General features: G+C 47.1%; 1 protein-coding gene across 3 annotated transcripts in view; it reads left to right on the forward strand.

The window, feature by feature from the left end:
- Window positions 1–12,739, forward strand: part of CMTR1 (cap methyltransferase 1) — a gene marked incomplete at its 5' end in the record, with an annotated part of 54,649 nt that extends 41,910 nt beyond the window's left edge. For all 3 annotated transcript variants that reach the window (XM_081293638.1, XM_081293639.1, XM_081293637.1), the window contains 11 exons: window positions 3,708–3,764; window positions 4,480–4,537; window positions 5,509–5,577; window positions 6,532–6,663; window positions 7,535–7,657; window positions 8,161–8,252; window positions 8,902–8,970; window positions 9,963–10,010; window positions 10,801–10,913; window positions 11,390–11,498; window positions 12,107–12,739. In XM_081293638.1, coding sequence (XP_081149764.1) covers window positions 3,708–3,764; window positions 4,480–4,537; window positions 5,509–5,577; window positions 6,532–6,663; window positions 7,535–7,657; window positions 8,161–8,252; window positions 8,902–8,970; window positions 9,963–10,010; window positions 10,801–10,913; window positions 11,390–11,498; window positions 12,107–12,239 — 1,003 coding nt within the window. In that variant the 3' untranslated portion in view covers window positions 12,240–12,739. The remainder of the gene's footprint in view (window positions 1–3,707; window positions 3,765–4,479; window positions 4,538–5,508; window positions 5,578–6,531; window positions 6,664–7,534; window positions 7,658–8,160; window positions 8,253–8,901; window positions 8,971–9,962; window positions 10,011–10,800; window positions 10,914–11,389; window positions 11,499–12,106) is intronic.
- Between the last annotated feature and the right edge of the window lie 1,008 nt (window positions 12,740–13,747).

Genomic DNA, 13,747 nt, shown 5'->3' on the forward strand with positions numbered 1-13,747 from the left:
AAAAAAAAAAAAAAAAAGTTTTTTCTCCTTTCCAATTTGTATGCTTTTTATTTTTTTTCTTGTCTTATCTCACTAACTAGTTCCTCCAGTGTGATAAAGTATGGAAGTGGTAAGAGCACATTTTTCCTTGCTTTGGTCCAGAAAGTGTTTAACATCGTTCTGTATGATGTTAGCTGTGTGTCTGTATAGATTCTGATGGTTATCAATAGACTGAACCTAATTAATCAGTGAACTTGAGGACAGACAGGTCAACAGAAACCCAAACTGAAACACAAAGAAAAAAGTAAGGAGGAAAAAAAAGAAAAAAAAAAAAGGTCATCATTAGGTTGACAAATTTTTCTTCTATTTCTAGTTTGCTGAGAGTTTTTCACCATGGGTGAATGTTTAATTTTGTCAAATACTTGTTCTTTATTTGAAGAAATTATTACAGGATTTTTCTTATTTGTTCTGGTAATACAATTAATTACATTGAGTGACTTCAAAATGGTTAAAAAAGTCTTGCATTTTGGGATAAACTCTAGTTGATCGTGATGTATTACTACTTTTATATATTTCTATATTTGATATATTAATATTTTATTCATGAGAGAAAAATCCCTAATTCTGTATTCTTTTAAGTCCTTGCCTGTTTTTATTGTCAGGGTTTTGTTAAGTCTTTTTTCCTCCCCCCCACATTTTTTTATTGGTGCAGTATAGTTGTAAATAAAGATGGGATTTGTTGTTACATATTCGTACATGCGCACAGTATGACAATATAATTTGGCCTATGTCACTCCCCAGCACTTCCCCCCTCTGTGTTAGTTTCTTAACATGACTTTAGAAATGATTCCTCTTTTTGTATTTTCTCGAATAATTTATGTGACATTGGTTATTTCTTTTTTTTAAAAAAATCTATTGATAAGATTAACCTGTGGAGCTATTTGAGTTTGCTTTATGGGAAATTTCAAAACTCATTCTTTAATAGATATATGGTTTTTCAGATTCTTTGGGTTTTTTTAAGGGTTATTTTTTCAATAAATTTGTTTTTAAATTTATTGTTCACTTCATTCAAGGTGTTGAATTTATTGGCATAGTTATTTATAATGTCACTTTATCCTTCAGTGTCTGTTGAACTCAGGGGTGCTTTGCAATTGAGCTACATCCCTAGCCCTTTTTATTTTTTATTTTGAGACAGGGTCTCATTAAATTGCTGAGGCTGGCTTGGAACTTGTGATCCACTTGCCTCCACCTGCTGAGTAGCTTGTTTTATAGGCTTGTGCCCCTGCCCCTGGCTACTCCCTGAAGTTTTGTCAGTGTTTACTTCAGTTGTTTAGGAGCTTTGTTATTAGGCACATGCATGGTGAAGATTGTCTTGTCCTCTTGATTAGTTGAACTTTTGTCATTATAAAGTATTTATCCTTAGTAATACTCTTTGAGTCATCTTTGCTATTAATGTAGCTTCATAAGCCTTTATAGCTTAGTGCTTGCATGGTGTTTTTCTGTCCTTCTGTTTTCTGTCTTTGTTTTTATGATTAAATGTATTTCTTGGGAAAAGCATATGGTTGGGTCTTACCTTTTTGTCCAGTCTGACCTGTATAAAAGTCTCTGCCTTTTAATTGGAATAGTTAAACATTTACATGGAGTGTAATTATTGATATGTTTGAGTTTAAATCCCCCATCTTGGTTGTTTGGTTTCTTTTTACCCTATTTGCTCTTGTTCCTCTGTTCTTTTCTTCTTTCCTTTTTGGGGAGAATAATTTAGTATTTTTAGTACTCCTTTTTATTTCTTTGATTTTTTATATGCCTTTTTGTGTTATGTGTCAGTTGTTGCTCTAGAGATTATAATATGCATTTTTAATTTATCATAGCCTCCCTTCCAAAAATATTCCGCTGCAGTGTAAGAACTTTATAATAGTATATATGCAATTACTGTCCTTCCACCTTTGTGTTCTTGTTTTTATATAAACTCAATTTTATATCATTAGTTTTACTTTAAATAATTTGTGCTTTAAAGATATATGCACATACACATATTATTTCTTTTAATGTTCTTGGTATTTACTGACATATTTAGCCTCTCTGGTATTCTTCATGCCTTCTTGGAGAACCAGATTTATACTTGAAATAATTATCTTTGAGCCTATTATTGTAGTTCAAGCCTGCTATAGACTAATTCTTTCAGCTTTTGTCTATTTAAAAATGTATTTTTTCCCTTTCATTTCGAAGGATATTTGCATTGGATATGGAATTTGAAGTTGATCATTTTTTTTTCTTTCAGCACTTTAAACATATTATTCCATTTTTTGTCCTCTGTGTTTCTGATGAGAAGTCAGCCATTATTCTCTGCATGTCATGTGTCTGTTTTCCTGTGGCTGCTTTCAAGAGTTTCCTTTTTTCAGCAGGTTGGCCCTGCTACATCCTTCTGTGATTTTCTTTGTATTTATTTGGAATTGAGTGACCTTGGATCTGTGGATTGATTTCATTCCATATGGAAATTTCTTGGTCATTATCTTGTCAGTATTTTTTTTATCCTTTTTCCTCTGCTTCTGGGATTCCAGTTATATTTATGTTAATCAGAGTGTTATTGCCCCTAGACCTCAGATGGCCTGTTTTGTTTTGTTTTTTTTTTCTTCCAACTTTTTTCTTTGGGTTTCAGTTGACCTGTCTGTCCTCAAGTTCACTGATTAATTAGGTTTAGTCTTCTGATAACCATCAAAATAATTGTTCTTTTTTTCATTTTTCAAAAACTTATTTGCCTTTGGGCTGGGGTTGTGGCTCAGTGATAGAGCGCTTGCCTAGCATATGTGAGTCACTGGCTTTGATTTGCAGCACCACGTAAAAATGAATAAATAAAATAATGGTATTGTGTCCATCAACAACTAAAAATTTTTTAAAAAATTTATTTGCCTTTCCAATATATAGTTTCTACATCTTTGCTAAAATTCTCCATCCTCTCTATTAATGTTGTCTACCCTTCCACTAGATCTTTTAGTATGTTTATTAGTTAAAGATCCTTCCTGACAGTTCTAACATTCAGGCCACCCTTGGGTCTTGTTCTGTTGAACTGTTTTCCCTCTTATCAGTGGGTCACATTTCTTGCTTCATCATTTACCTGATGATTATTTATTAAATACCAGATATTGGCTGGGTATGGTGATGCATGCCTATAATCCCAGTGACTTCGGAGGTTGAGGAAGGAAGATCTTGAGTTTGAGGCCAGCCTCAGCAAGTTAGTGAGACCCTGTCTGAAAATAAAAAATAAAAAAACTGAGGATACAGCTCCGTGGTAAAGTGCTCCTGAGTTCAATCTCTAGTACAAGTAAATACCAGGTATTGTGTGTTAGGAACAGTGGAGACTAAAGTAAAAAGGGTCACTGTCTGTGTAGATGGATTGTCAGTGTGGTCTGTAATTTAACTGGGTCTGGGCTTTGTTGTTGCTTTATTTAGAATAAGTTCACCATTACTTTCAAATTCTTCAAGGGTAGCATGAGGACCTTCCTTTTAGCAGGACTTGGGACCTAAGTGTCTGGAGGATTTGACTAGTTCTGCTCTGCTCTCGGCTTCAGTGGGCCCATGTAACTGCACCTAGTGTGGGGGGTGGTCCTCTCAACTCTCTGATCCCTTTACAAAAACAGATGGCCACTGCTTTGGCTCAACTTCTCTGTGCATATGTCACTTGGCTGTCTTCTGGTGATCCTTCTGACATCAATTTTTTTCCCCTCTCCTAGTCACTGTAGTCTGCAGATCAAAGCTCTGGCCAAAATCCATGCCTTCGTTCAAGACACGTGAGTGTTGCACACTTTTTAGAATTCACCTATTTCAAGGGAAGATTTTGCTTTGCTCCTCCCCCCATGCTGTTTATTTATTTAATTTTAATAATCATTTAAAAATGTATTTGTATCTCATATTCTTCCCTGGTCTCTAAAGGATGCCAGAGAAGCATAAGGTGTGAATTTTGTTCTCCCAGACTCAATGTGTGTTGGGGCAGATACAAGTAACTCAGTACAAGGAAGTTAACCACACTGCCCCAGAGGCTGTGGAGGGCATGGCACAGAACACGCAGTGTTTGGGTGTAAGTGCAGAGTGAGACCACAAGGAGAGCGAGGGCTGGGCAGGGAAAACCTCTGGTGGAAGCAAATGTGGGTTAATTCAGCTTTGTGGGATGTGAGCATAGTGACATTTGCCAGGATAGCATTCATGTGGCCTGTGTCAGGAGGGGAACCAGAATGTGCTGATAGGTGTTTGGAAGAAGGGTGTGTGGGGAACCCTGGCATCCAGGTGGTCATGAGGACAGTCTCCTTCCTTCCCTGGTGGTAGGAAGGGGAAGTGGTCCCATTCTGGGAACCTGAGCTCCTGTCTTCAGGAGGAGAGTGAGGTGAGCGCACCCTGGACAATGGAGTATCCTTACTCATGAACACCTCCCTCCTGGCAGTTTAGAGGTGCACAAGGGCTGCACTGCTGTGTCAAGGTTTTAACCACTTGCTGGCTTTGTTTCCCTAGGACCCTGAGTGAGCCTCGACAGGCAGAGATCCGAAAAGATTGCCTCCGACTCTGGGGGGTGAGCTTCTCCCCCAGCCCATTGTCACTTGGGGTGGGGACACTATAGAGGACAATGGGAACGTCACCTTTAGGGCCTCCCTTAACTGGAAAGTGTCTTCTACCCTCAGTATTCCATGGCTGGCCATCTTGGCACTGCTGGGAGTTGTTTACTAGGCCCTTAAACTTTAATTTGTCCCTATAGCTGGGACAGAGGAATGGGGTGCTGGTTGTGGTGGTACATGCCTGCAATCCCTGCAGCTCAGGAGGTTGAGGCAGGAGGATCATGAGTTCAAAACCAGACACAGCAATTTAGTGAGGCTCTAAGCAACTTAGTGAGACCCTGTCTCAAAAATGAAAAAATAAGACTGGCGCCATGGTGCATGCCTGTAATCCCAGCAGCTCGGGAGGCTGAGGCAGGACAATTGTGAGTTCAAAGCCAACCTCAGCAACAGTGAGGCGCTAAGCAACTCAGTGGGACCCTGTCTCTAAATAACAAAAAGGGGCTGGGAATGTGCCCCAGTTGAGTAAGCCCTGCTGGGTTCAATCCCCGGTACAAAAAAAAAAAAAAATGTGTGTGTGTGTGTATACACACACACACACACACACACACACACACACACACAGGCTGGGCATATGGTTCAGTGGTTAAATGCCCCTGGGTTCAATCCCTGGTACCCCTCCCCACCTCACCCCCCCTAAAGAAAAGAAAAATAAAGGATGGCACAGTGGGTGGACAGGTTTCATTCTGTGCTGGTAGCCCTGTGTAGCAACACTGACCAACAGAGCCCCAGAGAAGAGGAAGTGGCTTTCGGGGTGTGCCACTACAGGTCTGAAGGAGAGCAGTGATTCTCCGCTTTGCCTCTTGCCCCCCTCTTTCCTTACATCAGGGTCCCCCTCCCCCCCGTACCTGCTGCTGGCCTGTGCAGTCACACACGGCCTTGGTCAACATGATAACTTGAAAAATCAAAGCCTTTTGCTTTCTCACTTCAGATCCCCGACCAGGCTAGAGTTGCTCCATCTTCCTCAGACCCGAAATCTAAGTTCTTCGAGCTAATCCAGGTAAATCTAGTTTCTGTGATAGAAATAAAAAGCTGGAGGCCTTACTCTAGGTGTGGAAGATGTCACCAAGGCCTCCTCCCTGGCCTCCAGAAGGCCTATGCAAGCACCACTTCTGGGCCTGAGGGACTGGACTGAACCTGATGGTGCAGAGCCTTTGGTGTAGGGTGTGGAGTTCCCCAGGAACATAGCAGGACAGCAAATTTCCAGTCTTGAGATGTGCTTGTACCCGGCATTCCTGCCGCCCAAAAGGTGATGCTGCCTGTCATGTCCTGGCAAGTCCAAGGTCCTGTGGCCTTTGCCTATAGAGGAGACATCCCCTAGGTGGAGCTGGGCAGAAAGCCAAGGTAGCTGCCAGAGAAGCCCATAGGGCTGGCCTCACTCCGGGTTGCCTAACCTGGTTCTGGTAAGCTGATTCTCAGTGTTCTTCTCTTTGGTTTTCCTACCACCCAACCTCTGGCTTTTCCTGCAGACCTCATTTAAATCTGGCCCAGATTGTGGGCCATTGTGCTGGTTTTATTGGGGTCACAAAAGGGAGAGTGAGTTCAAGATGGCCCCAGAAGAATTATGTGTACATTTTTCTGAATGGGGTAGAGGGATGACTTCACTGCTCTCAAACCAACTGTGGAGAATCCTTGCTTTGTGTTATTGAAGGGACGGCTTTTATATTCTGGTGATATTTCCTTATAGCTCTGGTAAATCGATCTGTACTTGGGGACTTGGTGTTCTTTCCTTTCCCAGCCTCTTCTAATAGGTCCTAAAGGAACACTCCAGGCAGATGGAAATAGATCCCATTTAGTGCATGGTTAGGTAGAGAAGAAGGAGCAGGGGAGCATTTTTCTGAGAGCAAGTGCTTCCTGTCCCTTGCCTCTCCTAGCTTGCTCTAGCCCATATGGGCACCAGTACTGTCCGTGCCTTCTCCAGCCCAGCACTGTTTTCTTTGGTCTACGGCTACAGGGCACTGAGATCGACATCTTCAGCTACAAGCCCACGCTGCTTACCTCCAAAACCCTGGAGAAAATCCGCCCTGTGCTCGACTACCGCTGCATGGTGTCTGGCAGCCAGCAGAAGTTCCTCCTCGGCCTGGGGGTAAGTCTGCAGCTGGCTTCCTACCAGCTTGGGGTGGCAGCAATGCCCTCTGTCTGTGGGAGTGTGGACAGCTGCCAGCTACACTTGGTGCATGTTCTCTTGGCACCAAGGAGGCGTGGCTTTGGTCCTAGAGAAAGTATTTCTTAAAACTTTATTTCCTTTCTTCCTCTGAGTTCACCAAGTGTGGTTCATTGATTTTTGTCAGTTTTTTATTTGTTTCTTCAGCTCTGCCTTGCTAAAGGGCACAGTGCTGTTTCTCTTGGGATCAGGGTTTCCCATGCTGGCAGCATGGTCTGCAGGCTTGAGCCCATGTAGCTGTTCTTTGCAGCAGCACCCCATTCCATGCCATTTCCTGTTTTGCAAAGATATCCCTTTCCTTCCCTGGGCCCTCTGAGGCGGTATGAGGGGAGGGAAAGCCTTGGTGAGTTTTACACCTGACTTAACTGGCTGAAGTCTGTGCTTTTTCTTCCAGTTCTGTCTTCCATGTAATTTGTGGAATTAAATTTCATATGATCCATTCATTCTTTTGTGTTCTCTCACACTTTGTCTTTTTCTCCTTTTACTTTCTCTCCTTTTCCTCTCCCCGGACCCCTGCATCAACATGCATCCAGCTGTATTTTTCTTGAGAGCCACTAATCATGGACTAAGGTCATTTGAAGGTGCCCTGAGCCTACCCATTCCCAACCAGCAGGACTAAGTCCTATCTCCACCTCTCTTCTGTGGAGGCACCAGAGAACAAATATAATAATAAACTTCATCTCTCCTAGACATTTTCCCACTCCATCGGCTTGTAGCTGGCAAGTAAAAGCCCTTTTGAGAACTAAATCTCTCATTCCTCATCTCCACACCTACCCTTGCTCTCTACCTATAGAAGTCCCAGATCTACACGTGGGATGGCCGCCAGTCAGACCGCTGGGTCAAGCTGGACCTGAAGACAGAGCTACCCCGGGATACTCTGCTTTCTGTTGAAATTGTACATGAGCTCAAAGGAGAGGTCAGATATGATTCTGCTCATGTGTTGGCCCAGTGGCTTGGGGACTAGAACACCAGACCTGGCTCTTTGCCTTGGTTTAATTCAGTTACCTTGTGTGGTGATTGACAGGGACCAAGGCTGGGGAAAGGTTTGGTAATTATTCCTTCTCTGGGAGCAGTTGCCCTAGACCATGAGAGGTTCAGGTAGGAATAGTCCCCGCATGTCAGAGAGACCTGGATCATCATTGTGCACCCAGGGCCCTGATGAGCCTTCTGGGTGTTTTGTTTTTAACAGCTAATTTAGCTCTTGACCAGAAATCCCTTGGGAAAGAAGAGACCTGTCATTTCCTGGGAGCTTTGAGTAGCACCACCATAGGGATGACATTCAGAACCATTAATGGGAACAGTGGGCAAAGGATGAGAAGCTGGCCCTGGACTATGTTTAGAGTCCTCCCTCCCCCAGCATAGGTGGAAGGCCCAACCATGTCACAGTGGGCAGAGTGGGCAGTGTACTTGTCCTTCTAGGGGAAGGCCCAGCGGAAGATTAGTGCCATCCACATCCTTGATGTCCTTGTGCTGAATGGCAGCGATGTTCGGGAACAGCACTTCAATCAGCGGTCTGACCTGGGCCCCAGGGTAGGGAGGGTGAGGGTGGGCCTGGGAAGCTCTCTGGGCAGCAGCCTCCTGAGTCTTGGCCCCTCACCCTGGCTCTGCTTATGGACGTCCTGAGAGTTTCCCTCTCCCGCTCCCTGGCTGTCCCAAGGGCAGGGTAAGAAATTGGTCTTGGCACTTCAGAGTCTGGGCCTTGGTTGTCATTAATACTAGTACACTCTTGCCACAGCTGCTCAGATTAGGGTGATGTTTGTGTTAAGGTTGAGCAAGAGGGTGACCTTATGAGAAGAGGGAGGGTCCCCTCTGAAAAACACGTCCAGTGCTTGGGTGGTCCTGTTTAGGCTTGTGTCCTTGGTGTGGGGTGATGGGGTAGACATACAATAAAGATGATACTTGAAGTTCTAGTAGAGATGACTGAGCACAGCTGAGGGCTCACTTGAGGAAAGCCAGCCAGGATGTAGTGAAATTAGAGGTCAGAATCCAGGCGGGGAGGGTAGGAGTGAGGACGGCAGTGGAAAGGGCAGGGTGGGCTTCTGGGGTACACTGATGCTTCCTATTGGCAGTTTGTATAGATTGGTGCTGTGATGTCACGCAGGGGCAGGGGTGTTGGCAAGGGTGGTCTGACTTGTCTCTGAGTGACTGTTTGGATTGTAGAATTCAGCTTGCTGAGAAATTTGTGAAGGCAGTTTCCAAGCCCAGTCGGCCTGACATGAACCCCATCAGGTAAGCAAGTGCTCCCCCTCCTGTCTAATCCTTCTCGGTTGCTTCTTCTGGTCACTGCCTTCTTCTCCATCCATTGAGGGATAGGAGGGCTCAGTGGAGAGGGCCAGGCCAGGTTGGTGCTAGAGATAAAACTACCTTGATGAGTGATTTGTTGGGGAGTGCTGGGTAGGTGGCTCTCAGCCCAGAGTGTTCCCTGTCCTGCCTGGCAGTGAGCCAACCTCCACAGGTAGATTCATTCTAGGGGTTAAGGTATCTCACTTAAGACACACTTGCTTCTGGGAGCACTTTGTGAACGCTGGAGGGTCATGAACATTCTTTCAGGTAAGAAATGGATACTAAGACAATGGGAATTTTGAATATGAAGAGGATGGCTTGAGGAAGCAAGCCAGCGTTAGCTGTCAGGGGCAGAGGAGGAAAAGAATAATCAGGGAGAAGACAAAGAAAGACTTCCCCAGGTCTGAGGTTACTACCTGTAGGGCACTGCTCAGCCCTGCTCCACGGGGCTCCATGTCACTAGAGCCTGAGGTATCTATACCAAAACCAGTTTTATTCATATGAATGTGAATTTAGTTATTTAAGTCCAGTTTTAAGAATGCCTTTTGTAGATATCTGTGCTTCGAAGGGTAGCTTCCAGGGTCTCCTTTGCTTGAAATCTGGTGGCTGGGTCTCTGGGTACCTTACACAGTAGCAGTTCGAAGGCATGTGATTCCTGGCCTCTGGAATGCTGGAAGAGAACTTTGCCCCTCCCATCCTCCAGTGCCATAGCTGCACCCCCAGTTGCCTGGGGCAGACCTGAGGAGTTGCTTGGCAGCTTTGAATCCTAGGGTGTCTGTGTGGGGCAGTGGTGCCCCTGGCAGGGTATCCTCATTCATGGTGAACTGAGTGGTTGCAGGGAGGGCCAAGGCAGAAGGCTAGGGCAGGCACAGCCTGCTGCTTTCTGGATGAGCATGTCCCCAGGAAGCCTCATCCTCTCCCCACCCCTCTACCTGCAGAGTGAAGGAGGTGTACAGGCTGGAGGAGATGGAGAAGATTTTCCTCAGGTGAGTGACTCAACCCAGTGCAATTTGGGATTTAAGTCAAGTTGAGGATTCCTTTTTTTTTTTTTTTTTAGAGACAGGTTGTGGGTAGGGTACAGAGGTAGCGATGCTCCCACCCCCTTCTCAGGGCCTCTGTGTGGCTCTGCTGCAGCCTGTAACCCCCCCAGCTGACTCAGCACCCTGTCAGGAGGGGAGCAGGGCGGACATGTGTCAGGCAGAAATATGGGCTCATTGATGCTGTAATAGTTACGATTGTTCCTGCGAGGGGCAGAGCAGCAAGCTGCTGGGAACACTATAAATCCCAGCTCCTAGTGCTGAGAGAGACTGAGCCTGGAGGGGACCAAGGGGGCATAAATGCTTCCTCATATTCTTCACGGTGTGTGGGGTGCATGGCACTTGAAGATCTGATTCTCAGTATGGGAGTGAGGCTGGCTCTCAGTGCTCTCTGGGAGGTGGTTACTGTTAACTCTCTAGTGGACACAGTGATGACATGGGTGGAGGGCTGAAGACTCCGGCACCCACAGTCTCAGATCTCAGTCTTATTGCTATCACCATGGAGGTACCTACCCCTCAGTAGTGGTGGCCTGGCAGTGTTTCTGTTGCTTGAAATCTAAACCTAGCACTACCAATATCACTGTGTGCTTGGAGCAGTTCTCTTAAGGTGCCGTACCTCAGTTTCCTTTTAGGTGGAAGCAGCATAGAATGCAATGAATGACTGATGTTAGCCAGAGACTAACAGTATGGCTTTCTGTCTCACACACTCACATCTGTTTGTACACTTATTTGGAATCAGGTTAGAAATGAAGATCATCAAGGGATCCAGTGGCACTCCAAAGCTCAGCTACACAGGGCGAGACGACAGGCACTTTGTGCCCACAGGCCTGTACATCGTCAGGACTGTGAATGGTGGGTGATGGCTCCCTGCCTCCACGCCACCTCCTTTCCACACTCTGCCTGAGCCGGAGCTAGCTGACAGTGGGGTGGGGGAGCCAGGCTGGTGCTTCCCTGAAGTGTATGTTAGAGGGCTGTGTGTCCACAGCCTTTTCTGTTCTTCAGTGGGCCTGGGGGGTGGGTTGGGCGTGGGAAGAGGGCTAGCTTGTAATGCACACATGGCAAGTTTGGGCTCTGTGCACTTGTGCCCTGTAGGGTGATGGTGGGTTGACAGGACACATGTGTGTTTGTTGAGAAATAATCAGTAATCCTCCTGGAGCCCTCTAGGCTGCTGGTGGAGGTGGCATACTCAAGTTGTTCCCTGCCTGTTCTTGGAGGAAGGGAGGTGGGAAGGACAAACAAGAGGGAAGGAAGACACACCCCTGCAATGCCAGACCCACCTCTGTGGGTACTGTGTCCTTTCTGAGCTCCTTCCCCTCTTTTTCCTGTAGAGCCGTGGACTATGGCATGCAGCAAAAACTTCAAGAGGAAATTCTTCTACAACAAGAAAACCAGGAACTCCACCTATGATCTTCCTGCAGATGCCATCGCCCCATTTCAGTGAGTAACCCCCTTCTGAGCTGCCTTCCCTAGCAGCTCCAAGTCCTCCTGCCAGGCGCCAGCCCTCCCAGGGCACACCCTGAGGCCTGAGACTGATCACTGTCACACAAGGGCTTCTGTGAGCCTGGGCCAGGTTCTTTCCCTGGGAACACCCAAGTGTGGCCGAGCCAGGTGGTGAGCTCAGTGAGCAGCAGTACCTGGACCTGCCATGATGGTGGGGTCCAAGGTCCTAGCTGTCCCTTATTAGGACCCAGCATCCATCTGCCAGATTGCTGGTCATAGGTTTTGACAGCAGCCCTGTTGCCTAAAACTAGCCACTAACACTTGTTTCTGTCTCCTCACTAACACTGTTCCATTAGAGAAGCACAGACAATCCAGGAATATCAGTAGTTACAGTTCAGTTGGATGCGGTAAGCAGCAGCTGTCTGTTGGAAGAGTTGGTTCTGGGCAGCACAGGAGCTGGTGCCTGCTGGGTACCTTTAGGTTACCAGAGAGAAGACCCTCAACTGAGAGGGTCAATGTCACTGTTGCCAGGGGTGGGCTGGTGGGCTCTTGGTCCTGGGCCACCCAGGTATAGCTCTCTAACCTCTCCCCTCTCCTCCTTGCAGCATCTGCTACTATGGCCGGCTCTTCTGGGAGTGGGGGGATGGCATCCGTGTGCACGACTCCCAGAAGCCCCAGGACCCAGACAAGCTGTCCAAGGAGGACGTCCTTTCCTTCATCCAGATGCATAGCGCCTGAGGGCCTTGGGGTGTTCCACCCCTGCTGAATGCCCTGTCATTCCCCACAACGGGGCACTCTGCACTTGGGGCTCCCAGCACTGGTTCCTTCTGCCTCTTGAAAGGGGACTGGGGGGAGCTAAGCCTGGCCTTGGGAGCAAATGGCCGCCTCTCTCTGAGGAGCTCAGTCAGGGCCTTCAGAGGACACATGTTCCTTCTGGGACACCATCTGCCTGGGAATTGTTTCCCCTACCAGGACTCAGCCTGAAGGAAGCTGCTCCTGAGGCAGGTTTGTGGTCAGTGCCCAGGGCACGTGGGCTGGTGGAGGACGTGTTAGAGAGTAGCAGGCTTTGGGTTCTGCCGTTCTCTCCAGAGTCCTGTAGACTCATTTTTCTGAGTTCCATGCACTGCCTCTGAGGGTGGCCATGCCCCTGCTTTGCCCAACTTTTATTGGGCCAATCCTGGGTGGGTGATGGCCCACTGTCACGAGCTGGCCAGGAGCAGCTGTTGTACAAATCAAAGTTTTGTTTCTTTGAACTTGCTCTGTTTTGATGCCAAGTTGGAAGACTTTTTCATCTCTTCCCCACACCCATCCCGGCATTCTTCCCAGCCCAGACCTCTGATAGTCCCGGCAGGCCGGGAAGGAAGAGAGTGGGTCCGACGTCACTGACACCATATTGAGATGCAGGCTGTGCTGTCTTTGGGACTGGTGTGACTGCCTCCTGGGGTTAGAGAGGCTTCCTGGGCCACCCGTTTTGATCCAAATGTTGGGCAGCTCAGAGGGCTGGAAGTAGCCTTGAAAACCTGCCTTTGCCTCTCCCCCAGTAGCAGTGGCCCCACCAATATCAGGTACCTCTAGGGTCAGTACAGCACCAGCCCTCTGGCAGTCGCATACTGCCTGTGCCCTAGCCACCCTAGGGTCTTGGCAGAGTTCTGAGCTGGAGGTAGCCACCCTTTCCTTTGTTTTTCCTCTCCATCTGGAGGTACAGTCTGCTTTTGTCTGTCTCTGTGGTCACTCCATTTCCTCTATCTTGGCAGAGGGAGGAGGGGAAGCTGGGCAGCAGCTTTGGGTGGGGGAGGGCATCTATGGTTGTTTTTTAATGGGAAATACCTCTCAGAGATGTTCATGCAGGCTCCCTAGGGCCCCATCCCAGTGCCAGGCTGGTTTCCATGGAGATAGGACACTGAGGCTCCCGGCAGGTTGGAATTGACTCCACCATGGGGGTCCTTCAGCCAGCATCCAGCCTCCCACCCCCCAGGCTGGCGGCAACACCGCTGAGATGCTGTATTTCCACCCAATTCTGGGTATATCAGTGTGTCTTGCAGAATCTTGGATCATTAAAGATAAACATATTTTTAATGCCTGTGTGGCTCTGTGCTGGGGCTGTTGCTATTTGTCCTCAGTGCTTTGTGCTCTGGGACTGGCTTGGATGAGGCAGCCTGGGCCAGAGGTGAAGGAAGAGGAAGCTCTACTCAAAGAAGAGAGGAGAAAAGAAGGTTTGTTTATTCTGAGCCTGTCCAAGCTCCTGG

This window comes from Spermophilus citellus, assembly GCF_964194105.1.
Source record: "Spermophilus citellus genome assembly, chromosome: 5".
NCBI lineage: Eukaryota > Metazoa > Chordata > Mammalia > Rodentia > Sciuridae > Spermophilus > Spermophilus citellus.